Here is a 16,952-nt window from a genome sequence, read left to right as displayed (position 1 = left end):
ACATGGTTGAATTTTAGTGCCTTGTCGGCCTTTTGTAACATTGCGTTCTGCTGTTTTTTCCTGGATCAGGAGAATAGTAGTGTGGAATAGCCTGGGATTCACAACTGGATAGACTTGAGGCTTATGAACTCTTTTCGTACATTTCAATATCTCCAGTCTCAAAATGCTGGGGACTGCCATGCGCACTGCATCTACATAGGAGTGAGCCTTGCCTCTAAGCAATGTAATTGTATAAACTAGTCTCAGTAACAAACTTTGTGCCCACCCTCGTTATTTTCTTACTAATTAACATTCTGTTTGAATGGATGATTTGGGTTTCAAGTAGGGAAGGACTGACTGTCACTTGATATGGGGCAAGTGTTTTGTGGCTTTAAGATTCGGATTTTTTTTCTTGCTTGTTTCAAGGTGGTTTACTCAAAGCTTGCTTCCTTGTCATTCATGCCATCCAAATTGCCTACCTATTTCAGTTTGGGACCTAGATTTTGCTTTAAGCAAGAATTGGTACTCCTGCTTCTGATACTTCTGTCTGAGGTTTCTGTTCCAGACAAGTGTTTGGAAGTGTGATTGCACAGATCAAGACAGTAAATTCTGTGTGTGGGAACTAACTGTAATGTGGCAAGTCCTTGGAGTTTTGCGGGAGGTGGGGCTGGGGGTGAAAAAAGTAGTAGCACTGTTTCTACTTCTTTTTCCTTTCTCCCAGATCAAGCACTGCAACTAGCAGAAACTTTACTACCTCTTCAAAATCATCAGCAAGTTCTTATTCCTCAGTGTCTGCCACTTCTGTCATTACTAATGGGGATAGCAGTAACTCCTATGGACTGAACAGCTCCCACCTGGGCAGGGGGTAAGAGCGGGAATGTTCTTTTTGTTTCTTCATCCTTCATGTGAATGAATACTCCTATGCATCCTTGCCTGTATAGAAAAGGAGTGTGGTGGTGCCCTGTGAGGAGTTGCGCTGCTCTTGTGTACCTGTTTGGTTTTGAAACTTTGCTTTTGAAACCACTATGTTCTGTTGTTCCTTGCTCACTTGCAAAAGTAGCGCATGTTGAGAGCTTACTAACTACTAGGGCATTGCCTGATTTTGAGGGGATTGGGGGTATGAAGGAAGGGATTATACTCTTTTCTTCATCTGCCAGTGTGGTAGAAGCCTTTCCAGGTAGAGATCATAATTTTCTTATTAGCTCTTACAATATATCATATAGACTTACATAGACTCTTGTTGCATTGGGATAGTGTGCTGTGTACTTGTAGACAGAGGAAATTGTGTTATGAGCCATAAATTAATAATAGACTGTATAACGATTAACGTTTCCAAAGTTAGCACATACTTCATATTCCTTGTATTCAGTATTAGCCACTCTGAAGCAGCAGAAACATGTAGGCTGGTTAAGCAATTTCATAAACAGTCTTTTGACTTGTATTTGATGTGACTCTTAAACAGTATTGAGAATCAATAAACTCATTGTGGAGTTCACTGTGTTGTCTTCGTTCCAGAGGTTCTGGATTTGTCTGTAACTCTTACAACTGCAGGGAGAGTGCTCCCCTGTCACAACCTGGACTCTGTGGACTTAGTAACCTTGGAAATACCTGCTTCATGAATTCTGCATTACAGGTAAGAAATGGGATAAGCCCTCTTCAGAATTAAATAATCCATAGTCTCTGCAAGACTGCTCTTTTAAAATCTGTGGAAAGAAAAGCATGTTTTAATGTGATTCAGTGAGGAGACTGCACCTGGAATGAAAACAAACCAACCAACCAACCCCAACCAAATCGAAAAAAACAGTTTGTATTTAGTTTGGCATATGTGTAGCATCTGTTGTGGTTTTAGCTGGTATAGAGTTAATTTTCTTCACTGTAGCTGGTATAGTGCTGTGCTTTGGACTTAGTATGAAAATAATGTTGATAACACACAGATGGTTTAGTTGTTGCTGGGTAGTGCTTACACTAGTCAAGGACTTTTCTAGCTTCTTATGCTCTGCCAGGTGCACAAGAAGCCAGGAGGGGAGGGGGCACAGCCAAGAGAGTGGATTCAAACTGGACAAAGGGATGTTCCTTATCATATAATGTCATGCCCAGTATGTTGACTGTGAGAAGCTGGCCAGGGGAGGCAGGCAGCAATTGCAGCTTGGGGACTGGCATTGTCGGTCAGTGGGTGGTGAGCGGTTGTATTGCTTGTGGTTTTTCCCCCTTTTCCCTCTTTTTCCTTTTTTTATTACTTCATCATCGTAGTAGTAGTAGTAATAATAATAATAATAATTATTATTATTATCATCATCATCATCATCACTACTATTTTATTTTAATTATTAAACTGTTCTTATCTCAACCCACAAGCTTTCTTGCTTTTGCTCTTCTGATTCTCTCCCCCATCCCACAGGGGTGGGGGGAGTGAGTGAGTGGCTGCGTGGTGTTTAGTTGCTGACTGGGGCTGAACCACAACAGTCCTTTTTGGTGCCCAAAGCAGGGCACAAAGGGTTTGGCATAATAACAGTTGCTGGTCACAGCATAGACTCTAGTCTCAATATTAGTTTGTCCAACCTGCACCATGCTCTTGTATTTGCTGTGTCTGTTAAAGATTGGTGTTGGTTTTTGTGTTCTGCTGTGCACTGCAGTGATTAGTGATGTTTTGCCTGGGAGAGTTGTTTTTAAAACACTAGCCTTGAGATTTATTTGGTATTTGAACTTTATATTGAAGCCGTTACTGTATGTCAGGTACCACCTCATAGATACAATTAGCAATTATACCTCCTCCTCTGAGAGTTTTTTTTAAGGAGGAAATACAGAATGGCACTTTAGCTGCCGTCTTCTATAGCACCTCCTCCCTCACAACTTTTCAGTATCTTGAACATCCTTGGGTAGTTAAGATACATCTATTGGTATTTCTTTGGCAGATTGTTTCAATGTTGTCTATGGTTAATAAGCAATGTAAGAATATCATCCAGAGATCTGCCCCAAGGCTCGATAGTTCAGTTTTAAAGACATTTCTGAAGGACAACCAAGGAGCTGTGGACTAGTGAGTCTTATGCCTTAAGCTAGATAAACCAGTGGAAACTGCTCTGGAGGGGAGACATACTTGTGGGCAAGTACATTGTATAGGAGAGAAGTCAGTGTGGCATCTGCAAAGAGAAACCACATGAGCTGCTAGTCTTTTGAATGCTTATTTGGTGGTGTTTCTTGTTTATTTCAAACATGCTCTTGAGCTGCAGTGGTTATAGTATCCCACCCTCCCATTAGATTTGTTTTTTCCCCATAATATGTACTCAGATTCAGTCTCATCAGTTTTAAGAGCTTAATATATGTTCTGATGTGAAAGCTGCGTTTGTTATTTCATTGTCATGCAAGTTTATTGTCCTTGTGAGGTAAATTAATTTTCTTAATGCTTTTTCAGTGTCTGAGCAATACCCCTCCTCTGACTGACTATTTCCTGGAAGATAAATATGAAGCTGAAATAAATCAGAGCAATCCACTGGGGATGAGAGGAGAAATTGCAGAAGCCTATGCAGACCTCATTAAACAGATTTGGTCTGGGAGACAGTCTCACGTGGCCCCACGTATGTTTAAAGTAAGTACTCCATGTTCTTGTAGCATAGCTCTTTGACAGAAGAAACAGTGAAAGCCAATGTGCTGTCCACATATTTTGGTGTTATGAAAGCAGTAATGACAGAATTGTTTCAGTGCGGTTTCACATTTTATGTAAGTGCTTTGCAGGGTGCATGGAGGAACTTGCCAGTGAGTAGTGACATACCCTGGAATTGGTTCCTGCTCTTTAATGTTAAATGCCTTACTTAGTAAATGACTTTCCAGTGTGAGAGCTGTTTACAGATGCATCAAAATGATGTTTGGTACAAACCTAGGCAAAGTAATATGAATTAGCAGCTCTGAACCTTAGTCAGTGAGAAAAGGTGTGCAAGTTATAAATTTAAAAAATTAAATTTTAAAGTGGAGAGCAAAATGCATCCCCTTGTCTATAACATTATTTATTGTTTTAATGTTCCCAGTGCTTCAGTGTAAAGAGCTGCTTTCAGCTGAAATACTGCCATGTAGCAGTTGTCTGTAAACCCCTAGAAAAATTGTAACTATGTCTTTTGTTTTAAATCTAATGCAAAGATGCTCCAGTGCAGAACAAGGTAATTAAGAGTTTACTTTTGTAGTGCAATCTCAGAACTCTGAGGAAGAATAACATCCCAAATGCATGAAATAACAGTGACCTGATGTTAATGTAAATGTACATCATTTTGCTGTTCAGGTTTTGCATGGTATGGTCTTGGAGTTGAGAGTATATGCTTTCGAGACCTGGACTACAGAAATCTGTCCTCTGTAGGGTCATGGGTAGTTGTGAAACAACAAGATGTTTAATTTCTGTTGCTTGGAGTTGCCAGCACATCACTCACCACTATTAAAGCTGTTCTGTAAACTTCTGTTCAGAATATGTGAATCTGGAGTGGACATCAATTAAAATGTCTTAATGTAGACTGTTCTTGTTTAAGACTGGAATAGGAATTAGTCTTTATTTCCTAGTACAGTATTACTTGTGATTTTTCTAACAATTGTTGCTGATTTAGTGACAGTGTTAACTGTCTTTATAATATGAACAGCCCTTCAGTTTAGGCTCCCTTGCAGTTGTCACCCTGAGTGGTTAAAATGTACTAAGCATAATTCTGCAAGTCTGTTGGACTCTTTGTGTTTATGAGAAAACTAGTGATGGTCACTAGGACTGACCACTCCTTCAGCTAATTGTTGGTTTTCTTGTGCAACCCCTTCCTGTTGTTGTTTTAGAAGCAGGAGCTCTAAATGGCAGTGTTACAAGATAACACTTACGAAATAAGAGGCTGGATTTAGGTGTACTGTTTCTGCCTTTCACTAACTCAGGCCATTATGTTTCTTAGCTTTGTGTCACATTTTTAGAATAGCTAGAGATTACTGTGGTGAGGATTTCAGTCTTACTTACGAACTAAAAAAATTGGTTTAAAAGTATCTTCTGCAAGCATTTTCAGTCTTGCAGTCCACCTGCTTCAAGATGCTACCTTATAGCAAGTCTGCCATGTGGGAACTGTAGGTTTCTGAAAGAGAAATTAAACTGCAAATTGTATTGGGCAGATAAGTTTTGTGTACTGGTAATTTGCAGGTTCCTACATTAATATTGATAACTTAGATTTCTAGTGTCACAGCACTAAATGTATTCTTACCTCTCAACACTAGGGGGAAAAAAATGAAAATACTTGGGAAAATTATTCTGGTACTCTTGCTGTGTTAGCATCCAGTCCACTGTGGTCTGCTGCTAACATATGGTAGCATGGAGTTGATCTCTGCAAAAGCCAGTGTGAGCGTTTTTATTCCTGTCCTTTACATGTAGGTAATGCTCACCCTTTCTGAACGTTGCCTTTGTGTTTCAGACACAGGTTGGCCGATTTGCTCCCCAGTTTTCAGGATACCAGCAGCAAGATTCCCAGGAGCTCTTGGCTTTTCTTCTAGATGGCTTGCATGAGGATTTGAACAGAGTGAAGAAGAAGCCCTACTTGGAGCTCAAGGATGCCAATGGCAGACCTGATTCGGTACGGTGCCCTTTACTTGAGGATACGGCAGGTGGTGCTTCTGAGGGGGTCTGGGTTTTGTGACACTTCCTGGCCTCCTTGCTCACAGGTTGCACAAACATCCTCCTTACAAAGCAGTGTACCTGGGTAGGGAGAACCCTGTCATGCTTTATGGCCCAGCTCACTGGGCCTTGTGGCACATAGCTGTTGCTCTGCCTTACAGCAGAATGCTTGTTCTTGTACTGGTGTGCAGGAAGATGTGCTTATTGCCAAATACTGATGTGGTTCTGCAGTGGAAAGGAAGGAAGTTGATCTTGTGATATAACAGCTACCTAAAAGTAGGCTGTAGTTACTGCCATAACCTTTCCTCCTGGTTACTCAGGCCCATCTTCCTCTTGCTAGTAGCTGCTGCTCTGTCTACCATCAGTTTGAGGAGAGTGCTGATTTTGCAGGCCATTGTACTTACATGTGGACTTGGGTGGGACTGGGAGCATTCTCACATGGAGGTGCCAGGGGCGCCACTCAAATAAGGGTCTGAACGCATGCACTGGGCATGGGGTTGTAAGCAGCCATTTCTGGTGTCCTTCTAGTAGTCAGCAGTGTCAAATGAAATGAGCTTTTAGACCAGACTTCTCATGTGTATTCCCTCATGGCATCTAGACAAATGTAATCCATGCACCAAATTTTAAACCAGGCTGAATAGGGTGCTTGAAAGCACTGGCCAAGACAAGGAGAGAACCAGGGTTTAAGTGACTTGGTACAACCACGGATCTTGATGAATTCTCGGTGTTTGGTGAACTACCTGCATCTCCTTAAGAGGATTGACTTGATTTTCCTCCTTTCTGGTACTATGGAAATTGGTACACTGATTAAAGCAGCTTTACTTTTTATTTAATTTAAATTTGAATTTAAACACCCTTGGGGCTCCAGTTATTCACTCTACTTGAAGAGAGAAAACTAATTCTCTTACGCCATTTTGCTGACAGAGGCCAGAAAAGCCTCTTTTGTTCATTTTTCTTCCTGCGTTTTCTCTGTCCTCTGTTTCTCTAGTCAACACTGATACGTAAGGACCTTGCAAACACTTTGTTCCCCTGAAGCTAGCGAACACCATGCTCACATTAAAATGAGACATGTAATAGTGAAACATCTTTCCCTAAATGAACTCATGTAAAAGCCTGATCAGGCTTTTACTACTTGTCATAGTACAAACAGCTGCCACATGCTGGCAAATGCAGATCCCAGAGTAAATATGTTGGGCAGAAAAATGTTTTAGGAGCCTCTAAAAGATAGATACAATAATTATTTTTGTTTTTCGTCTTAACTGGCAATAACTTCATGTCTTTTACCTTTTCTTGCAGAATACAGTGTATATGACAACACCACAAGAAGTAGTGTATTTAATCTTTTTTTTTTCCTCTCCAAGAATTGCTGTTAATTGTGGGGTGCAAAGGATGCCCAGCATCCTTTTATGTACTTCCCTTTCCCTGATGTAGGAGATGCACACGTTTCTGCCTTGCATCCATATCGCTGTGGTTTGTTAAAGGATAAATAGACCAGACGTGGGTATCGCTAAGTTTGCTTTATTCACAACTCAGAGCTGGGCCATCATCTCAGTGAGTGGCAATCATCCAAAAAAATCATACAGCTTATATACCATTTATGTCCCATTACTTCATCTATTACTTGAAGTCCGACATCTTTGCAAACTTTCATCTGGCATTCTAGTTCTTGAAACTCATCAATTATTAAAGTCTATAATATTCCTGGACTCAGCTGAATTCCTCTTCTCTGGTTCCAATTCCTGTTTCAGTTTCAGGTTCGTCTTGTCCCTGGGTCGCTATCTTCACAATCACTCCTTTCTGCTAATCCCATCCTATACAATATTGAGAAAAACTTCAAGGTGTACTATTATAGGCTCAACTAAATTTAAACAATTCTAAGACATTAGTTTCTTTGTATTTTAATATACACCTGTTTCCAGTTGATCAATTATCTTTTGTTGAAACTGTCTGCACTGATTAGCTTGACTGGGTTTTAGGCCAGCCTCGGGCGGGTCTTTACAGGGGAGAAGGCTGAGAACAATCCTCTAGGCCTTGTGAGCAGCGTTGCTGTTGCATAAATCATATTCATATATATGATCCCAAATCTAATTTAGTTCAGTATTATAAAAATCTCTTACATGGTTGTTGGAGCTAATGACTTTGTTCCCATCTCAGCATCCTGGTTAGTCACAGTAGCGTTGCAGTGTGTGTGTATATATGGCACTTATTTTACTTTAGATATATATATATAAGAAATATGCAGTATTTTACTATAAACTGTCTCATGCGAAGAATAGCCTCTGGTTGCATTGAATAGACAAATGCCAGTTACCGGATGCCCTTACGTAAGGTGTTTATAAGTTGTCCTGTGAAAGTCTTCAACAGATTGTAATTTGTCTCCTTTTATACTTTTTCTGAGGCATGGATCATCATTTTCCATGAACAAAAAAAACCTCAACCTCTTTTTTGGAGAAGCTGTAACTGCAGTTATCTTTCAAAAGCAGGGTGCAGCAAGGTCAATTCCTCATGGAGGAGAGTGGAATGTAGCCTGTAACCCTGTTACTGTTCCCTCGGCTCCATTCATGCTTCTGGCATTGTGTGTACCAGGGAATACCTGACCAAGTCACTTGGCTAAAGTAGATGTATTACGTTTGACTTGATGCAAGGCCTTAGTTTACCTGAGAAGAAATCCCAGTGTGTTAGGCTGGACACACTGGTAGACCCCCCCGCCTTTCTGTGAAATTTACCCATCAGTATCAATTTTCTGAGATTTCTGTGATCCCTACGCTTGCCATGCTATGGAAGTGTTGGTGAGAAATAACTTTTAATATTTTTTTCTTTTTATAGGAGGTGGCAAAAGAGGCCTGGGAGAATCATAGGCTGAGGAATGATTCTATCATTGTGGATATTTTTCATGGTCTTTTCAAATCTACCCTTGTTTGTCCCAAATGCTCCAAAGTTTCTGTGACCTTTGATCCCTTCTGTTACTTAACGCTTCCACTGCCCTTGAGGAGAGATCGTCTCATGGAAGTTACCCTGGTGTATGCAGACCCACGGCGTAGACCTGTTCAGGTGAGGCATGTTAAAGACACAGATTTCTTTTAAGTCATCTGAGTCTTTCTCTTAGGTTTTAAAGTTGAGAATTTTCAAGTGATATAAAGGATGCTGATTTCCACCTTTGAGTGAAGTAGGGTGGGTTTTTTTAAATGTAAAAGCTGGGAACTGAACACATGAAATCAAGTGGCTTTGTAAAATCTTGGTTTGTGAGACTAGGGTCATTGGTCAGCTGGAAGTGGCTTACCTGTTCCTGTGATAAGATTATCTGTGTGATGTACTGCTCCCTGAAAGCAGTAAAGTGTTTGCATTGTCATGTTTACCTTGTGTTACCTTGGAAAACGCAAAGGTGAAATTTATCTAAATGGGTAAGGCCTCTGAATTTCAAACAGAAATGAAAAACAATTTTTGCAAAACTGAAAAATTATTTGATTGCTTTTAAAGCCTACTCGATTCTAAGATAGTCTGATTTTTTAACCTCCCCCCTCCCCCTTTATTTTCAAATGGGCCTGTGGGTGGGCACACACATACCTAAAGTAATCTTGTGCTTGCCACGCACGTCAAGAGAAGCACAAGGTCTGGGAGGCCCAGGCAGAGTGATTAGATGCCCTGATGCAGTTTTGGAGGCACTGAATGGCAATATTTGCGTGTGCTGTGGATGATAACTGCAGATGATAAAACTTGTGCTTTGCATGTATGCTGTTAGTTTGAGGGGTGTGGTAGGTACAGTGGAGAAGGATTTATGCTGAATTGACAATAAATTTTCATTCTGCTTTTTGTACAACTGTGAAATCAAGGACAGCTACACTTGTCACCAAGACTTTATAAAGGGCAAGAACAGAGAAGGGATTCATTGAGAAAACAAGCATGATTACCAATAGCACAGAGACTGAAAGGATAAATTATTCTACTTTAAGGAATAAAGATTAACAGAACTTCCGCTACCTGGAGCTCTTTTAGATGAGGTGGCCACTTGCATGTTCTACATCCCACCTTCGGTCTCCCTGTGAGCAATTCTTTGCGTTTTGTGACCTCCCAGTTGGGAAGCCAGAGATATACACCACTACTCCCCTCTGGTGTGCGACACAAGGAGGAATTGTGTCTCTGCCATGTGGGTTGTGCTAAGAGAAAGTGCATTGAAAGCCTCTGATGGCCATGGTGGAATATGCAGGTGGATAGTATAACTGAGAAGATCATGGTGAATATTGATACATAACTCCTTTTAGTCAATGCAAGTATGTTCCACATAATTCTCTTGAGTGTGTGCCTATCTATAACTTAGTGCCTTTGAATCCTTTTCTAAAACATACAGTACTGATTCCTTGATGGAGGAAGGATGCTAGGTTAAACCAAACTGTAAATGTTTGTGTTCTAGTGCACCAGTATTCTTGCATCCATGCACATTCCTGGTTGCAGAAGGTCACTTAGCTGTGTTAAAAGCTCACAGGTCTGTCTTCAGGGAAGTGTTCAGAGCACTGGAAGTGGAACCAATGGATTATCATATGTTTAGCATCTGTGTTAGATCATTCCCACTGACTTACAACGTATTTCTTCTTAGAAATATGAAAGGTTTCTTGACTGTGCCCCTCATACATTAAGCTACAAGAAGTGATGCATTGACCCAGGCCAGCAGCCAAGCACCCCCACAGCGTCTTGCTCACTGACCCCAGCCCTCTTCCCTGCAGGAATGAGGAGAGACTAGAAAGAACAAAAGCAAGAGAACGTGTGGGTTGAGATAAAGATGGTTTAATAGGTGAAGGAAGAGTGCGGAGGTGGGGACAATGACACAAATGATGCAAAGGAAATCACTTGCCACTTCCCACAAGCAGAATATGCCCAGCCAGTGTCTGAGCAATAACCTTGGAAGCCAAAAACACCCTGTCTTTCTCTACCACATTTTTTATTGCTGAGCATTACATAATATAGTATGGAGTAGCCCTTTTGGGAGTTCATAACAGCTGTCCTGGGCTGTGTCCCCTTCCCAACTTCTTGCCCACCTCCAGCCTACATGCTGATGGGGCATAGTGGGGACAGAGAGAAAACCTTTATGCTGCACAAGCCCTGCTCAGCAACTACAAAAACATCAATGTGATATCAACACTGTTTTAGCCACAAATCCAAAACATGGCACCATACGTACAGGGTGATATAAGGAAAGTAACTCCCTCCCAGCCAGCCCCAGTGCCATATAATACATGGTGTGTCCTATTCTGGGTGAGCTCTGGGGATTTGTTTCAGTCTGAGGGCATGTCCAGAACAGAACTCTTAAAAAAGTAAACTACAGCCTGTATCAATGACATTGCCCATCAAATGAAGATTTAAGTGGTCTGACCTGCTCAGGAGGGTCCGTCCTCATATGCAGTCCACACATGCATTTGCCTTCCTCTCTGTCAAGACTTCTGACTTGACCTCCAGAGGCACTGGGGGGAATGGCTCTAGGATGTTTTTAATCACATAAAGAAACACCAATTTTATGTTCTGAGCAAGCTGCTGTGTCTGGTGACTTTTTTTTTTGGTGGGTTTTGCTACTCCTGAGCCTGATCAAAGCAAAAGGCTAACTGTTTAAGGCTGTCTCATTCCCTCAAAATACCTGCTTTGTAAGGTAGAGCTGAGATCCAGACGACTTTGAAATGTGTGGCTATGACCTTCAGCAGAACTCCTATAAATTAAAGGTTTTCTTTCTATTTTCTTGCTCTCTGCCTTGCATGCATTTATTTTGCCTGGTGTAAGCATGATGTATCTTTGTTTCTAGTACCGGGTTGTGGTGCCGATGATGGGGGCCATCTTGGATCTGTGTGAATCGCTCTTCAAACTCTCTGGTGTTCGTGCAGAAAACGTAAGGATAAATGCAGCACAGTAATTTTGAGAAATGTTTGTTGTTCTTCAAGCATTTTGGTGGCTTAGCTTTTAGATGGGTGATAAGCTGAACTTAATGGAATTGAGACAAATGCCTAACAAGTTTGAATGCTGTTCTTTGACTGTAAAATAAAAAGATGCATGGAACAATCTGTCTTCATTCTAATACTTCTGTTGCAGTAGAGAGGTTTAAGAGCAGGGGCAGAAAGCTAGCCCCCACCCCCAGCATTTCTGATAGTGTAGTTTCTTAGTGCTGAGAGATGTTCAATGTCTTGTTTTGGGTCCACCTCTTCTTGGGCATCCTTTTAATAACAAAGGGATCAGGTGAGCTTTTCCAGAGGGAATGGTTTTGTAGTTGGTGGGGTATTTTCAGGATGCCAGTGTAGCACTTCAATTTATTTCAGTTAATTATAGATGTGAGTGATCCATGCCTGAAGTCCTAGCCTGTTGCCACTTTGATGCTGGGATCTGTGCTGCTGTTTCCACCAGGCTGACCTACAGCTGTTGGAATTGCATCTCCTTAGTACCTCTGTAAAATCAGTCTGTTACTTGCTTTGTTTTCCTGATCCATCTTAACAAATGCAGCTGATTAGCTGCTGGGTGCTGTTATAGAAAACTGCTGAAAATTCTGATAAAGAATAGGAGTAAACTGTTACTTGAATATAAAGTTAGTTTGCCTAAATTAATGTAAGCTTTTATTATAATCTCTTTGCAAATATCACTTGCTGTTCTAGATGGTGGTGACAGAAGTGTATAATCATCAGTTCCACAAAATCTTCCAAATGGATGAAGGTTTAAATCATATCATGCCAAAAGACGACATCTTTGTGTGAGTAAAGTGGGAAGATGCCATGATGTGAAGAATACCACAAAACATTTGCTTTGGTTTCAGGATATAAAACCCGAATTTTTAATCCCCCCACACCCCCCCAAAAAAACCTTAAGCCTTCCTGTCGACCTTTTGCATGATTTAGCAGTAATGCAGCGCTTCTCCTAGCAGTAGATTAGCATGTGCAGGGTTTAGTAGGTGTTTTCCTAACACAAAGGAAGTAATAATGAACTTTTTGTTTGGTCTGTGTTCTGCAGTTTAGAACTTTCTATAAGCCTGTTTCAGATATGATAATCTATGTCTGGATTACAATTACACTTTCACTGGCATTTTTAGGCAGGTTCAAGCATACTGTTCTTATGCTCCAAATCATCCAAAAGCCTTGGAGCTGTTATTAGGATAGCATGAAGTCTAAGCTGTTGCACACTGCCTCTCCTAACACCCAACATAGCTGTTATAGCACCCAGCTAACCATGACTGGAGGTTCTTGATAGACTCTTGACTGGTGCTTACACTATTTGTGTCTTAACTATGGTTGTAAGGGTCTTCAGTGAAGCTGAAGATTTGGTTGTACTTGATGTTTTATGTATGTGTGGTGGATGAGATGTCTCCACTCATCTGTGAAATCTGGTGAGGAGAGCAAAAGTAGTGTTCCTTTATTGCAGCTGGCAAATGAAAAATATTGTGCATGAAGTGCAAAATGGACTTTGAGGCTTGCAACTGAACCTGGGGCTTGTGAAGTCAAATGCAGCCCTTCATCACAAGTCGAGTCTTCCTCATGTGAGAATGTTCCAGTGTAAGGATGTTGCTTCCATAAAATTGTTGTGCCAGTGTGAAGTCCTGCACTAACATACTCTGGTGCAGTATGAACATCCCACTGAGTGGGATGCTGTGACATACTGTTTGGTGCTATTCTGTCGTGTTGTCTGTCGTGACCTCATTGCTGAGATGTAATGTCTGAGTTTTTCTGAAAGTTCTTGTCCTGTTGTTTTCTTCAGTTGCAGCTAAAGGTGTGGCCAGTTAGGATGCCTGGGAAGGACATTTGGCTTCTGTGAAATCTGTTTTCTGAGGGTATTGTAAAGGATTAGATTGTAAGTGAATCTGTCTCCAAAACTAGTAAAACGTTCAAAAAACAAGTAGTGTGATATTACAACAGTAATTACAAAAATACCCCACTTGCCTTCAGAAATAACATGTTGCATATCCCTCCACGGAAAAGAACTGCGTGTGAATTAGCTCTGCTCTGGGCTGGGGAGGAAGCATTAGCTGAACTGCAGCTCCACGTGTTTTTTCCTTGGCAGTCACACTTTCTTTTATGCGCAGGTGCAACTGTAAATGAGATGATGCTGTGAGTCTTACTCACAGTGAGTGAACTGACCTGGGTTAAAAATAACCCTCCAAGGAAGAGGACAGGTAGCAGGAGGAAGTTTTGCTACTCCTGTTTCTCCATGTAAATTCTCTTAAGATGTTTTCAGCACTGTGGGGCAAGAGCAAGCAGCCAGGCACGAGGGCAAGAATTAGGAGAAAGTTGCTCATAGGAACTCCCTTTAATGGGTGATGCTGCCAGAAAAAAGATATGTAAAGTAATATTCTAACCTACAGCTGAAAACCAGCCATTCTTCTATGGAAATTAAGTCTTGTCTCAAAAACACAACAGAGGAACAGTTGTTCATACAGAGCAAAACTTTTTATTTAAACGGAAATGCATAATTACTTCTATCATGGACAATCTGTTTATGTTATAAAAAGTCTGCTCTTAGGTGTTCTAAGATTTAATTAAATCATTCAAGAAATGGTAATAGTGTGAAGGTTCTTAAATTCCACTCTGTTTCTGTCTGCTAAGGTCTTGTATTTACTGAAGCTAGTGAGATAGGAGGGATTAACAGTACATCAGTTTTGTGTTAAGACAGGTACAAAGGGCACTGGCGTAAACTTTGAAAACTGTCACTGAGAGAAATTGGTTGGATTTAAGACTAGCTGTGCTAGGCTTTTGGTTCACTGGGCTCTTGCAAAATGATGACATTAACGATATGCTGAAGGCTTTTTTTTGTTGTGTTTTGTTTTGTTTTTTTTACTCCATGTGTTATGTGTTTCTAGTATGCTTTTAAGAAATCACGATTTTCTTTAGTTTTTCCTTGCAGGAAGTGTTTTTCGTTTTTCTTTGCATTTAGCCCGTGATCTGAGGAGTTCTTGAGATCTCTGTGATTTAAAACTCTTCAGTAAGTTGAAACTGTCATGTATAAGTTTTCAGGCTTTCTAAATCTTAATGTTTAAGACTGTGAGAATTATCTGAGTTGCTTTTGGAGGGGTAATATTGTCTGTTTGGACTTGGTACATAATTGCTAAAAAAGTGCATAACTTCCAAAGTAATGTGAATATTTTTGTCCTGCTGGCTTAAAAACTTGTTTTCTACTGGGGAATGTACTTGTAGCCATAGAGGTGCATCTCTGCCTTCTGCTTTTTGCAGAAAGAATGATTTTATACCTGCTGGAGAGGACTCCTGCACAGAACCCCACCCCGGCACCTGTAGCTGTCGCACTGGCCCTTGTACATTTTCCTTCAGTGGTGGGACCTCTCTTGGGTTGCCTGCTTGCTCTTTTTGATGAGAAGCAGATACTGCTCTGACTTTCACCTACCACTGCTACCCATCTTGGGCTGGACCCAGGCACTGCAGTGCACGCTCTCTTTGTGAGACTCTTCTCCAAAACCAGAGCAGGAGCAGCCCAATTCACTCCTGTGTTCTCTGGTTAACTTGTTCCTTCTAGCCTAACTGGTTTTGTGTTCTTAAAATTTCCTGCTCTTGTTTTTTTTTGTTTGTTTGTTTGTTTGTTTTTTTTCATGAAAACATAGCTTATGCTTATCCTAAGTGCTTGGTGAGTAAGACTCAGCATTTGTTACTGTACCTTAGCTGGGTTGATGTAATTGTGGAACTAGATGATAACCTGGGTCAGGATACAGGGCAGTGTTAAAATAGCCGTTCTCTTGTCCAGCATGGAGTGCTGTGTTGCTCTGTACACAGCTGTGCTGGTGTATGCGTGGAAGTGGCTCAAGAATGGGGCAGGGGCAGATTAAACAGAAACTTCTCAAGTGCTCCTCAAGCTGTTACTTTTCTGACAGAAGTTGTCATCACTAGCGTGTCAGATCAGGGCTTGCTGTCTTCCTGAAGATGCTGTGAGATGTGTGGCTGGAGAATGTGGCAACCTGGTGGTCATATGTTCAGATTGCTGCTGCTACCACCAGTAACTTCAGGAGTTTCTGTTACCCCAGCAACATATGTCTTAGATTGCAGGCAAATATCTCGCTGTTTATTAAATGTAGGAATAAAAAAATATCTCTTGCAGTATTTCTCCAGGTCTGCTTTGCTGACAATGGTAGCCAGACCTGGTTCTGCCTATGACAATAATATCCCTGTTGGTTTGACAGACTTCTGAATTTAGAGTATTGTGCACTAGCCAGCTAGCAACTCATGTCTCAATTCAAAATTCAAGGAAGATTCTAATATTGTGGAAGATCTGTGCCCAGCAGGGATGCGATTAAAAAAAAAAAAAGCCGGTACTTTTGTACTGTTGTCTTGCTTTTGACACCAATGTCTGTTAAGTCTCAACTTTCAGTTTAGACCTCTGTATTGGTTGGTTACTGAGAAGAATATAAATTTCCGTGAAATGCTACAGTTGTAAATGTCGCTGTCACTGAGCAGGAGCTCACACAACACGTTGCAGTAGGAGTAGCGTAGCTGGAATGTGCTTTATTGGTTTTCTTATATTTGCTTGACAGGGGACACAGTCTGCAGGTGCAGATATTGTAGTCCAGATGGTACTGTTGATGAATATTTGTGAGATGGGGTGGTATGTATAGAATGGGTTGTATTGAATATTGAGCTTGCAACTTTTTAAGGTGATTTCAGTGGTTGGAAAAGCTGGATTTTTTCCTGTTTTCACTGTAGGAGTATGAGGGAAGACCTCTTCAGCTTTCTGTGGTTCTTGCAGGGTATCTTGGACATCTTGAGACATGCCTTGTGAATTTTCATGTGCCCCCGGAGGGAGATGCTGAATTTGGGGGCAGGGAGCGGGGCGAGAATCAGACTCCATTTGGAATTTAAGCTGAATGGACAGTAATTCAGGGTGGGGGTGGGGAATCTGCCTGGATGGCTAAGATACATTTTCTCCTTCAGCTGTGCAGTTTCTGGCTCATCAATTCTTGTGGTGTATTACCTTACATGTTGTGCTCTCTGACAGTAAAAGAAATGTTTTTCTTTGTTTCTGTATATTCTAAAATGCTAATGTTACTGGGCTTCTTGATACTTAAGTGCCTTTAACTCTCAGATGCATCCCAAAATGAATCTGGATCCTTTTATGCAGAGGATAAAACTATACATCTTCTCCAGGTCACCTGAAAGGGGAGGAGAATTTGGGGCTAGAATTCTCCAAGCCTGTTCTTTCACGAGGCTTTGCAGTCATCTCTTTCTCATCAAGACAGGCTTGGAAACATAGTGTGGTCCTGGTGCAAGATGTGTTAATATTTAGCATCAGAGAAGAGGTGAGATGCTTGCAGAAATAATGGAGTTTGATATAAGGCTGGAAGGAGGGTCACTGGCATGATGTATAGGGGCAGTGCAGCCAAAGAATGGTGGGATTAGCCTGC

At 41.1% G+C, this 16,952-nt stretch overlaps 1 protein-coding gene across 3 annotated transcripts in view; it reads left to right on the top strand.

Annotated features, from left to right (window-relative positions):
* Positions 1-16,952, top strand: part of USP4 (ubiquitin specific peptidase 4) — a 49,124-nt gene that overhangs the window by 19,925 nt on the left and 12,247 nt on the right. For 2 of the 3 annotated variants that reach the window (XR_012661057.1, XM_075096197.1), the window contains exons 7-13: positions 701-844; positions 1,495-1,612; positions 3,389-3,562; positions 5,394-5,552; positions 8,420-8,644; positions 11,379-11,462; positions 12,217-12,311. Coding sequence is in view for 2 of the 3 variants with exons in the window: in XM_075096197.1 (XP_074952298.1) it covers positions 701-844; positions 1,495-1,612; positions 3,389-3,562; positions 5,394-5,552; positions 8,420-8,644; positions 11,379-11,462; positions 12,217-12,311 (999 nt within the window). In the remaining variant the exon portion in view is untranslated. The remainder of the gene's footprint in view (positions 1-700; positions 845-1,494; positions 1,613-3,388; positions 3,563-5,393; positions 5,553-8,419; positions 8,645-11,378; positions 11,463-12,216; positions 12,312-16,952) is intronic. The other variant, XM_075096198.1, reaches the window with a different exon arrangement.

This window comes from Phalacrocorax aristotelis, chromosome 6 (genome assembly GCF_949628215.1).
Source record: "Phalacrocorax aristotelis chromosome 6, bGulAri2.1, whole genome shotgun sequence".
NCBI classification, from domain to species: Eukaryota; Metazoa; Chordata; class Aves; order Suliformes; family Phalacrocoracidae; genus Phalacrocorax; species Phalacrocorax aristotelis.
This window is presented reverse-complemented; position numbering and strand designations above follow the sequence as displayed.